Here is an 11,928-nt window from a genome sequence, read left to right as displayed (position 1 = left end):
CATCTATTAATTTCTGAATGATTGCTCGATATAAATATTTTCACACCTATATCAAAATATATAGAATTGACATTAAATTTTTATGAGCGTTATATTAATGATCTATAAGAAAGCCTCAGCATTAAGCTCGACGTAAGAACCAGCATAAGGGATATCAAAATTAATCATAACTTCGGGGTGCAAAACACCAATGTGGCCAATTTCCTTAGCTTGTTCACCTTCCTTGTGTCTAAACATGATTTTAGCGCCTCTACCTGGGAAGTAAGTCTTCAATGATTCATCCTTTTCAATCCAATAACCTCTACCTGTTGAGTTTGCACCGTAATCAGGAAGCCACTGAGTTCTGAAAGTTTGCATGATTTTTCCTAGTAGACCTTGTATGATTTCAAACGACGCGGTTTTACCAACGTAAATGGCACCCCAATGACGTTGATTGAAAGCTTTTCTTTCTAGCTTATCATCCTTTAGGACGATATCACCAGTTTCAAAGACCTTGATTGGCAAGGAATGCTTTCTGTTTTCCTTAACAGTTTTCAGGATACCTGGCAATAAACTAGTTCTCACAACTTGGTATTCTAAGGTCTTTGGGTTAGCTAATTTAACAGCCTTTGTGTTATCATCTTCAATCCTTAAGTTTTTGAAGTTTTCATCATGGGAACAAAGCGTTAATGGCAAAACTTCTAACCATGAAGCTTGAGAGGAAGCGATCCTTAGAATATCAGAGATTTTGTTGATAGGCAATGGTGATGCAACAAAGTTTGCATTAGACAATTGGTTACCCTTTGGCAAACTGTTGTAACCATAACCAATAGCAGCATCCTCCATAATATCACATGGATGAAGAATATCAGATCTGGTAATTGGAATGTCAACATGTAAGATGTTCTTGTCTTCTGCGGATGGAGTTGCTTTCAAAGATAACTTTTTCAAGTATTTTGAAATTTCCTCTGGAGAAAGAGTGAGTCCTAGACAAGAGTTTATGTAGTCCACCTTAACATCCATAGTTCTTGGCTTAACATTTGGAGTAATCCTTGATTCATTGTTGTGTTCAGAAACAATTTCCACTGGTTCAACAGTAAATTGTTCTGCACAGTAACGAGAGAACATCGCGACAATTTGTTCCAACACGATTTCAGCCTTTGTTCTATCGGTAGCAGTGACTTCAATGAAGACATTTTTGGTGTCTAAAGTAATCTTCGAGTGCTCAGAGTTAATCAAAGGTGGTAGAGAACAAACGACACCGTTATCGTCATAGATAACTGGGTAAACTGGAGAATTCTCAATGATATGAACAAAACGTCCCAAGTTATTCTTTTGTTCTGGTTGCTTGTACAATTCAATCAACTCAGCACCATTGTACTCTTTGGTCTGATTGAGAGGGACGAACTTAATGTCAGTTGGCTTTTGAGCTCTGTAATGGAAAGGACCCTTAATAGTATCCAAATCGTGAGTACCAATAGCAACCAAAGTTCTGTTTCTACATAAGTTAGAGTGAAGCTTATCTTGTAGAGAAATGAAAGAAGCATAGTTAGCTTCGGTGAAAGTCAAGTTTCTCAAGATGGCAGCACATGCGTAACTTCTGATTTGGGAAGTTGGTTCCTCGATGTAGAGTTTGGTAGTTGGCTTGCTTAATTTGTATTCAGGAGTTTCAGCTCTACCCAAGAATTCGTTTAAAGATTGGGCGATACCTTCAATACAAAGTAAATCATAACGGTTAGCACCAATTTCAATTTTTAATTCCGGTTCTTCACCATTCTTCAAAGCTTCTTCGGTAGTGTCTTCATCTAATTCAACACCAAATTCGAAACATAGTTCATCAAATTCTTCATTGGTGTAGTTCTTCCCCAACAATTCGAATAACTGCTTCTTGTTTACAGAGATAGTAGGCATATCGATGGTTTTAGTGTATCACAAAAGAATTTTCCGGCAAATGGAGAAATAAGTTAAAACCTCGGTAATATACAGTCGCTTCAAACCCAATTTTTGGCACTTGGTATGGCTATATTACCCGAAATTATATACGAGAACGTGATTGCACACCGTAATGAAAAAGCGATCCAGCGGAAGAGTGTTTCTTTTCTTCTTCATGTATATGATTCAACTTATTAGTTACATATCAAAAGACTTTTAATGTTCGCCAGAAGTGTTAAAAATTGAAGAAGCTGAAAAATGAATACTTGTACCGTTTGGCGTGATATGTGTAACATTACACGTGACCAACATATAGTATCCTATAGGCATCAACAAGTTGGGGAACATTTCTTAGAGGCACAATGCAGTGCAGGCATACGAAGACCGGTTATTGATGGAGTGCGTCTTAGTTATTTGATATAAAACTATACAAATTTAAACGTTAAACAAACAGTGCTATAGAAAAGGCTTCTCATAACAACTTTAAAAATTGCTTAAAGTTAAAATTACAAAGCTCTCTTAGCAGCGTCAGCTGGAGAGACCTTGTTGTCTCTGTTGAATCTTGGTCTAGCTGGTGGAGCTCTGTTTCTTCTGTCAGTTCTAGATCTGACTCTGACGATTCTAGCGTGAATAGCACAAGAGACACAGTAGTGCAATTTGTTGTAGGTCTTTGGAAGAGCATATTCAGCGTAGACAGAGGCTTCAGACAAATCTCTGATGGCAGCAGCTTCAACAATGTTTCTGATAGCCATTCTCTTGATAGCCTTATCCTTTGGGACAGATCTGGAACAGTTGACACATCTGACAGGCTTGACGTGACCTCTACCCTTCTTGTTTCTACCGTTGGAAGCTCTCTTCTTTGGCATTCTGAATTAATACTTAAACGTCAAACAAACAAAGTTTGTATCGGTTCAATTATTGATTGTTAGTAAACATTACTCGTCTTGAATTGATGAGGGGAACGATCCGGAAGGTGTGATATGTTGTATCCTCTAGTGGTGGAAATAATTCCAGCAGTTTGTTATCCATTGTCTAATACACTCTGATACTCGAAATATTTCATGAAAACATCATCATCATCATTATTCGTATCTTCTCAATAGCGCATAATCCATGTAGTTTTTCATCGCAATACTACTACTATTCTTCTTGACTTATTCGAAGGTAATTTTCTCTCTCTCTCTCTCGCTCTTTCTGAATTCTATATGCAAGGGTTATATCTCTTTCAACTATTATCATCGCATCGTATTCCCACGTTCCTCTATTAACATATTGTCAACATACTTGAATATACTAGTCTTGGTTACGCTAGACTTACGATTGAATAACTACAGTATCAACCTTTAACACTAGTTAACAACAGTTAGTATCAATATAAGTTTATTAAAAAATCGAAACTTTTCACTACCAATTCCACAAGCTCAACAGAACAGAATCGTAATGGGGAAGAGAACAGAATGGATAGGATATGGAAAGCAGCAAGAATATGGTTGTACGGCTAGGTCTATGCACCAAACCTCGGCAAGCGTGTTCCCTGTTACGAAACAAGATCCAGAGGAGCTAGGGAGCGTACCCAGCATCCATCCAGGCAGGTCTGTCAGCACCTTTGCTTCCCTCTAGAGAGGGGTTTCTGCCTAGCTCTGGCCCCGGGTTCGTGGTTAGGATCAGCCTCCATCTTGGTGGGAGCAAGGGCAAGGCGGGTGAGCACCTACCCACCACCGCCGTAGACTGAGTGAGAATCGAACGGAAGGAACCTGCCAGGTAGTACGCCAATGTTCTGTCATCATACGGTAAGGTATTTTTCGAACAATATATTACCTATTTAGGAATCGAGTTATTTTCATACAATCCTGTTTATAAAAACGACACAGAATGAAGTTAGTAGTAGTTGATGGATGTACGGGTGTAAAACAGTCCCATAACATTAAACATATGAGACCGAATATTCTGATGAGATGCCGATACTTCCCACGCTCATACATTATTAGCTTATAGCTTATCTTTTCAAAATACATATACGTTCTAGTTCCATATCCCACCATGCCCGATGAATGTTGACGAATGTTATTTATTGATAGATATACTACTAACTTAGAAACTTATTGAATTTAAGTAGAAAGCAGCTGTACAGCGTTCTCATTTTAGTTTTTAATTGTTGTTGCTTATTGCTTAAATATAATGTGGTTGGGATATTAAAAGTATGTTATCTTCACAAAAGAGGAATAATAGCTTTGCATAACTTGTGCAGAATTGTAATTGAAATCGTAATTTAATACTTGGTTGTTTGAGAATTGCTTCTCTGGTCCTGTTTTACTCACGAACCGCAAGAAGAAGCCGTGAGCAGTACGTGGTTGTGATATTGTAGTTTTATTTTTATTTTTATTTTACACTAATTCGCTTAGTGGTGACCTTCTTGAGGAACACCCACAACCTTTAGCTTGTAGACAGTACCAGTTTCCCAATCTCTGGCGACTTGGTCCTTGGTTGGCTTCAACCACATGGTTGGGTGAGAACCGGCTGGGGAACCGGTGCAACCAACGTAACGGTAGTCATCATAAGATTCGATGATGATTGGGTTCTCCATAGTACCAATTCTGGAAGAGTCCAAAGGCTTGGTGTCGAAAACTTCGATACCTTCCAATTTACCCAACATTTCCAATCTGGCCAAACCGGTAGCTTGTTCCAATTCAGTTGGAACTTCACCTTCCTTAGCACCAGGACCGATCAATGAATCACGACCGTTAACTTCAGCCAAGTTTTGAGCAGTCTTAACAACTTGTTGTTGACCTGCTACCTTGGTGGTAGAGAAAACTCTGGCAGCTGGAGTGAACAACTTCGATAGGGATTGACGTAGAGACAACATGACTTCTATTCTTTATATTATATTTGGTTTTAGTTTTGGTGCAACTTAGTAACTCTCTATAAGTATTCCACTAAACACAGTGACCTGGAAAAGATTAGACCCTTTATTAATTGCGAATAAAAGCGCGTAACTTACTGGTAAATATACCCCCAGAATCAAATCCTTCCTTACAACTGAAATAATTGTTAAACATATATATATGTTAAATTATCAAGATTATCCTTAGAAAATTATCGCTTCTAATAAATTCTGAAATATTTCATCGAATTATACAAAATCACTTCATTTTTCTGATTGGAGGGAGGCAGACACAGAAACAGCCGTAACGTGGTTTAAACTCGTCTCTGATTTTTTTTTTTGTTTTGTTTTCGTAGTGTCCACATAGTGCGATTGTTTCTAGGAATTTGGAAGAAATGTTCGTACTATGCGACCGGAACATTTGTCCGGGTAACGGATTCTAGAACGGTCCGTTTCGTGTTTTTGAATCTTGAATTTGGTTGGTTGGTGATCACATGCTTAATTTTGGTATTAATCTCTATATTTTCCTCATTCTTCAAACGTTACTCAATTCCACTGACGTTGACGAGCGTCAGAATAACGACAGTAAACGAAATTGTTTTTTTTTATTAAGATTAATCGTCATTATTTTAAAGACCAGAGTATCTGTGTATCTATATATTACATATCCATCATTATGCGATACGCATCATCTTCCGAATTTTTTTAGTTCAAGGTAACGTAATGGAGGGTATACTACGCATGCGAACGCCATGCCCAACCACGAGCCAAGATCACCACCATTGTCACCAATTTTGGAAGATATTGGACCGACGTAGTACGTTTGACACATACCCATCACAGCACCTACAACACCTATCCAAAAAGCAGCGGTTGCTGCAAGTCCTCTTGTAATAACATTTGGATCATTCCAGTTATTCCAATTATGAGTACGTTTTGGAATGTTTTTTAGGCTCCAACGCTGGGCAGGTTTGGTAACATTAGGAAATTCCTTTGTGTACAAGTGATGGAAAAAGCTTCTGAAAATAAGGTTCTCTTCTACTTGTAGGATGAAATATAGACTCACCCAGTAGCCGATCATTGGCAAGAAGTTACCTAAGATATCTGAGAAGCTGTTTCTTCCCACTAATGCGCATACAAAATAGAACACAGTGCATGCTATCGCCCAGAACCAACGGGGTACTTTAAACAAGATTTCACCAGCCAATTGGATAGAAAATGCCGCAGAGTACGTGTTTAAGATGTTGTTGGAGATTAAGGAGAGGACCAAAATGACAACACAGAATTTACCAAATCCACCCCATCTTTCAAAGCCAGCGTGTAGTAGTCCACCCATACCATAAGAGTCATAGAGATCCATCCATGGTTGGTAGCTCATCGCACAAGAGGCTAGTAATAATCCTAAAACACCGACAAAGGTTGCTGGGATACCAATACCTAAAAAGGTGATCATGAAAACCTGCATCTTTGGTGTGTCTTCTGGGAACAAAATGTAATAGTCTGCAGTTACAGAGCCCCATGTTGACGTGATACTATAGCATAAGGAAAAGAATGAAAGATAATTCCCTGTGTAAGTACGAGAATCAAGGAAATCATTCTTGTAATCGTTCGCATATTTGAATTTATCACTAGCAGAAATGTATAATAAAAGGAAACTTGTTAGAACAGGTATTGAGAAAAGCGTCTCTGCTTTTAAAACGTGTTTGATACCAAATATAGCAACAAAAAATGAAACCAGAGTTACAATGATGATACCAATCCATATTGGAATCTTACCATCACTAATGGCTGCAAGCATCTCTCCGCCAACAACGCAATTCACAACAGACCAACCCATACCTCCAATAATAGCTATTAGCCCAACAAATTTCACTAACCACCATCCAAATAGGTAACGTGCTGTAACTAATTGTCTACAACCAGACTGTGGACCCATGGTAGCCAAATATGCAGCGAAAAAACATCCAATCCACATTGATATCAAACCACATGTTAATGCCTGCCTGAATTCAAGTTCATAAATAATAGGTCCAAGAAAATACGATGACATCGATGATAGCCCACCAGACGCACTTAACCACAAACCAATAATGTGCAATAACTGTCCCGATGATTGATGTTCTCGTTCGTACGGTTCGATACGTTGGATACCTCTCGTTTCAACACCCAAGGCATCTATTTTTCGAGAAATCTCACGAGCCGTTCTCACAAGAGACTGGAAAAACGATTGATCACCCACATCAAGATGTGTATTGGTTTCAACTTCTGCCTTGGTCTCAACATCTAACTCAGTTTTGGTTTCCCTGCCTGAATCTGAATTCAGGTTGGACACAATTTCAATATCTGACTCTGCGTTCGGGTTCGTCATATTATTCTGCAATCAAAAAAACAACTCACTTGAGGTGATTGTCTATTACTGATATCTGATTGATTGCTCTCCCTAGCATAAGATTAGTAAAACAAATTATTTATACCATCTTTTGGCCCACTATTCTCTAGTGCTCCTCCTACTCATCGCATCAAACATGATTCCTTTATATATTTAACTACTAATGTATTTACTTGCATTTTTTTGGAAAAAAGTCAGAAAAAAAAGATCGAAGCTTAATCAAATACAAAGTTAAAACCTGACGCACATCGAATAAATCACACTATCCAGGAAGAAGAAGGGCTAGTAGACAGTAGTGACATATATATTCTTCAACCGGAGAGTATAGGGTATTTGCCTTAGGGAATGGCATACGATAGCCATGTGATTAGCCCCTTCTAATACGTATACCCTCCTCTTGTTATTGATATACAGTCTAGTCAAAGATCAGAGGCAGCTCCCAAAATGGCTATTAGTCACCTTTCTGCATTTTATTTTTTTGACTTTAAACAGAAGTCATGTGACAGTTAATTACTATTATAGCAAGTCCAAGCGCAATAGGGTATGGCGATCCTACGCATCTTTACTGTAATGCTAAGGGAACCCCGTAGAAGCTCAAAAGACACGCATAATAAATATATAGAATGCTATGAATAAGAAAGAAAGCCGACAATACGCATTTATGAGTTTCAGCTCTTGTAATTGCAATTCTTCTGTCAATAAGACTCCTTGTGCCCCCTAAGAGAATGGCAAAGCGTCGTTATCAGGCGTTGATTGTAAGCTACTAGCAATTACGCCTCTATTAGCATTTGGATACCATTTCCGAATGAGGTATTCCATTGAAGTTCTTGCCGACTCAGTTCCAAGATTGTCGGCCATTGCTAGAAAATAGGCAAGGATCTTGCATCTGACCAGTCTCAGCGAATGTGGATCAAAAGATGTCAGTTTCCCTGCACACAAGACCATACCCGTTTGGAACATCATCAACCGGAAATCTTGTTGCAGTGGTGATATGATACATCTGGAAACTAGATCAAAGGTCAATTTTTGTTTTAAGGTAGAATAGTTTTGTATCTCGCCCAATTCAATCTTTTCGATGAAGGCGTTGATCTCTGTAACTGTTAAATCGCAGTCAGAAAACATCCATTCGACCATCTTCCAAGCTCTTTTGCAGGAGTTTTGGACCAATGTACAGCTTTCGTCCAGCTTTACACTCTTGGTAAGAAATTTAACAAATAGTACTTCCAGATGAACCTGCTGGATAGTATCATAAAGGGAATACGCGTTCTTTTTGTAAAAGACTATGGATGCCGCATCCTTGGAGTTATTTGTGTATACTAATGATTCCACTGCTTCATCACTCACTCTGCCATACACGTTAGAGTGGAAAGTGAACTCTCTCGACTTTTGTAGAAGGCTACATACCCGAAGAAAATTGTCATTGTCTTCATCATAGCCATATCCTCGTTTACTGATATCCGAGTCCATGCTTCTCATGACTACTTTCAGAAGTTCCAGCCCTTCTTTTGAGTACCCTAGAAATATGTTATATTGACAGTCTTCAGTTATGAATCCCATGTCTTTTAGAAGGACACTTGTTGACGAGTCTTCCGTAGAGCCCATACTCAACATCTCTTCCATTTCAGATTCGTTGAAGAAATGGGAATCCTTAGCAATATACGCAACTATCGCGATAGCAGAGAACCAGTTTCTGGCCAACGCAACTGTGCGTTCGTGTAATAGCCTCGTGTCCATATGGTCCATATTTTTAGTGTCAGTAAGTGTGTCAGTTTTGTTTTCCATATCGTTATGGTTATAATGATACTTAAGTAGCAAGTTCTTAGCACCTCTTAGATGATATTTCCATTCTTGTGTCCCAAATGTAGAGCTATCTAAAGTGAGCATTAGAACGCAGAGATTCAATGAGTCAATTTGAGCAAGTCCCATTGATTCCTGTGACAACGATTCGAATTCTTGATATAATTGTTGCAAAGCCTTCTTCAAGAAGAGCCGTCTCACAGTGTTGTCCTTTTCATTTCCATGCACATTATACATATATTTCGCGCTTATCGATACCATCGAGCTTTGTAAGAATGACCTCTCTCTGTTTCCTTCATTCTTTTGATTCGCTCTTATAAGATGGTGAAATAAGATGTGATTGCAAATATTAGAGTCCGGCGAATATGCCAGAGGCATCAACCAGTAGGAAACTTTCTCATAAAACACTTTCAAATATTCAAGCTCCGACCTCTCCACATTGCTTAGTGCTAGCTCAATTTCCTCCCATTTGTCGAAAACTGGGACAACAACACTGTCACTACTGATTCCATTGTCCCCCATCCTTGAAAACAAATCATTGGCAAAAACAAGCGCATCGTTCAACAGCGCATTCAAATCGTTATCGTCGTCAATTTTAATATTATTCTTGGGCCGTTTTTTCTTGAAGGGTCCATCCGATCTCTTATCATCAGTGTGACGTTTAAGTCCCCCTTCCACCCCAGAAACCAGAAACTGGAATTCTTTGGTTTTGTAAACACATTCCTTCGATAAATGTGCACATTGCCAACACATTGGCTTCGACTCATCACATTTCACCTTCCGTCTTTTGCATTCGACACATCCATTCTTAGAGTATTTCCTTTTCTGTCTTTTAAACTCACCCGTCATTCAACACAATTTTAACCTAAAAACGCAAAACCTAAGTCCCGATCTGCAATCGATATCCAGGACACGCACTATATCCAATTTGTTCTCATCAGAGTCACTGCTCTAGAGAAGATGTCATTCAATATGGCTCATTTCATGGTTGAGTCACATGACATAATGTCTTTTCTAGTCACCAACCCACATGTAGAAATTTCTGAAAAAATGTTGTAAAGCAGTTCGCTGATGAAATGATGCAAAGAATAGAAAGATACACTAGAAATATATTCGATGGAATAATAGAGGTATTTCAATTGTGAGGTCATATATCAAGCTGTTGGCGTGTAAAGAAGGCTGGTATTGATATGGATTCATACGTATGTTTTTTGGTTGATGGGTGTTGAGAAATGTATTCAGTTTTGTAGTCGTTTGGAGGCTCGATTTGTTGCAAGATGGTTAGATATGAAATTATCAGCTGTAAAAGGAGGCTTCTAAGTGCATAGAAGAATACTGTTACGTCTTGGTACAATTAATAATGAATTATATGGAAGGTTAAAACTTGAAATGATGGAAAAATTTGTTTGATGAGCTTCTATCATGTTTACAAGAGTCAGAGAAGTGGATTGATATGCTGGATGGTCAAAATTTCGTTACAACATTGTGTGAACGGAGACAGGAACTGGTTACAGTTTGAAGGAACACACTATAGTTACAATGTTAACAACTAATTGATACTAACAGGCTTTTATTTTAAAAATACGATTACTGCTAGACTAATGAAAGATCGAGATCAAGATCTCCAGCTGGTAGATTAGGCCAAGAGGACCCTCGTAGAGGGGGATACCCAGATCGTAGCATCAGAGAAGATAGAAGATTATCTAATACCTATCGCTCTGATCCAAGGAGGTCTGATGACCATCCAAGAGAAAGGTATCCTAGAGACAGAGGGAGAGGTAGAGACAACTACGCAGGCAGGTCTGGGGCTCGTGGATATCGCTCTTACCCCAGAGACAGAGACAGAGAAGGATACGGACATGGCCAAGGCAGCAATTTTCGTCATACGGCGCACCATTCCACTCATGAAGGAGGAAGATATGGTTCCAATAGACATTCTAGATATGACCAAGCTGCTGCAAAGGGCGACTATGGTCCAAAGTTGGCAAGAGAACTAGATTCTCCATATGACGAAAAAGTGAACAGAAACTATGCACACAGTATCTTCATCGGTAATCTAACTTATAATACAACTCCAGAAGATCTAAAAGAGTACTTTGGTAAAATTGGTGAAGTGCGTAGAGCAGATATCATTACATCTAGAGGGCATCATAGAGGAATGGGTACAGTGGAATTTAACAACAGTACTGATGTGGAGACTGCAATTCGAGAATGCGATGGTGCATTATTAAATGGCCGTGCCATATTTGTCAGACAAGATAATCCTCCACCAAGTGAAATGAGCAGAAGCCAAAGTAATAATGGTCCACCACCACCTCCAAAACGGGCTCATGATGAGGGTTATGAAGTATTCGTTGCACAATTACCATTCTCAGTTAACTGGCAAGAGCTCAAAGATATGTTTAAACCTTGCGGTGATGTTTTGCATGCTGATGTTGTAATCGATCGAGATGGTAAGTCAAGAGGGTTCGGTACAGTTTATATGGCCACTAAGGAGCAACAAGAGGAAGCAATCCGTCGTTGGAGCGGTACCGAATATAAAGGACGCGTACTTGATGTAAAGCTTGGAAAGGGTACATTTACAAGTACACCAGTGTCCGGTGGGGACACTTATATTCCTTCACGTCCAGCAAATAATACTCCACCAGCACCAAAAGTTGCTCCGTTAGACATTGATCCTGTTACCGTTGTTAGTGGAGGTGATAAAAATTCTGTTGTATTCTGTGAAAATATGCCATCATCGACTACAGAGTCGGATTTGTATGATCTATTTGGAAGTATAGCTCCTGTTGTTAAAGCACAATTGCAAATTAACTCAGAGGGTGATTTCACAAGAAATTCAGTCTGTCAGTTTGAAACCGCGGAAGATGCAGAGGTGTGCGTTGAAAAATTGAATAAATATACTTATGGTGATCATGAGCTAAAAGTATCGTATGCCAGGTATTGAAAA

General features: G+C 38.9%; 6 protein-coding genes across 6 annotated transcripts; 1 reads left to right on the top strand and 5 right to left on the bottom strand.

Moving 5' to 3' along the window:
- Nucleotides 1-102: 102 nt before the first annotated feature.
- Nucleotides 103-1,890, bottom strand: FRS1 (phenylalanine--tRNA ligase subunit beta; the record flags this gene model as incomplete). The annotated part of the gene is made up of 1 exon (XM_022818116.1): nucleotides 103-1,890. The coding sequence occupies one exon, from the start codon at nucleotides 1,888-1,890 to the stop codon at nucleotides 103-105; it is 1,788 nt and encodes a 595-aa protein (XP_022674816.1).
- A 527-nt stretch (nucleotides 1,891-2,417) lies between these two features.
- On the bottom strand, nucleotides 2,418-2,777 carry RPS26A (40S ribosomal protein eS26; the record flags this gene model as incomplete). The annotated part of the gene is made up of 1 exon (XM_022818115.1): nucleotides 2,418-2,777. The coding sequence occupies one exon, from the start codon at nucleotides 2,775-2,777 to the stop codon at nucleotides 2,418-2,420; it is 360 nt and encodes a 119-aa protein (XP_022674815.1).
- Nucleotides 2,778-4,309: 1,532 nt separating this feature from the next.
- On the bottom strand, nucleotides 4,310-4,774 carry COX4 (cytochrome c oxidase subunit IV; the record flags this gene model as incomplete). Its single annotated transcript, XM_022818114.1, has 1 exon — nucleotides 4,310-4,774. One exon carries the CDS (start codon nucleotides 4,772-4,774, stop codon nucleotides 4,310-4,312), a length of 465 nt encoding a protein of 154 aa, XP_022674814.1.
- A 706-nt stretch (nucleotides 4,775-5,480) lies between these two features.
- TPN1 (Tpn1p) lies at nucleotides 5,481-7,160 on the bottom strand (the record flags this gene model as incomplete). The annotated part of the gene is made up of 1 exon (XM_022818113.1): nucleotides 5,481-7,160. The coding sequence occupies one exon, from the start codon at nucleotides 7,158-7,160 to the stop codon at nucleotides 5,481-5,483; it is 1,680 nt and encodes a 559-aa protein (XP_022674813.1).
- A 738-nt stretch (nucleotides 7,161-7,898) lies between these two features.
- On the bottom strand, nucleotides 7,899-9,827 carry KLMA_20489 (GAL4 domain-containing family protein; the record flags this gene model as incomplete). The annotated part of the gene is made up of 1 exon (XM_022818112.1): nucleotides 7,899-9,827. The coding sequence occupies one exon, from the start codon at nucleotides 9,825-9,827 to the stop codon at nucleotides 7,899-7,901; it is 1,929 nt and encodes a 642-aa protein (XP_022674812.1).
- A 341-nt stretch (nucleotides 9,828-10,168) lies between these two features.
- On the top strand, nucleotides 10,169-11,925 carry HRB1 (RRM (RNA recognition motif); the record flags this gene model as incomplete). Its single annotated transcript, XM_022818111.1, has 2 exons — nucleotides 10,169-10,180; nucleotides 10,576-11,925. 2 exons carry the CDS (start codon nucleotides 10,169-10,171, stop codon nucleotides 11,923-11,925), a joined length of 1,362 nt encoding a protein of 453 aa, XP_022674811.1.
- Nucleotides 11,926-11,928: the final 3 nt, after the last annotated feature.

The sequence above is a fragment of the Kluyveromyces marxianus genome, chromosome 2 (assembly GCF_001417885.1).
Source record: "Kluyveromyces marxianus DMKU3-1042 DNA, complete genome, chromosome 2".
Classification (NCBI taxonomy): Eukaryota; Fungi; Ascomycota; class Saccharomycetes; order Saccharomycetales; family Saccharomycetaceae; genus Kluyveromyces; species Kluyveromyces marxianus.
Note: the sequence above shows the minus strand (reverse complement) of the source record. Positions and strands in the feature narration are given on the sequence as shown.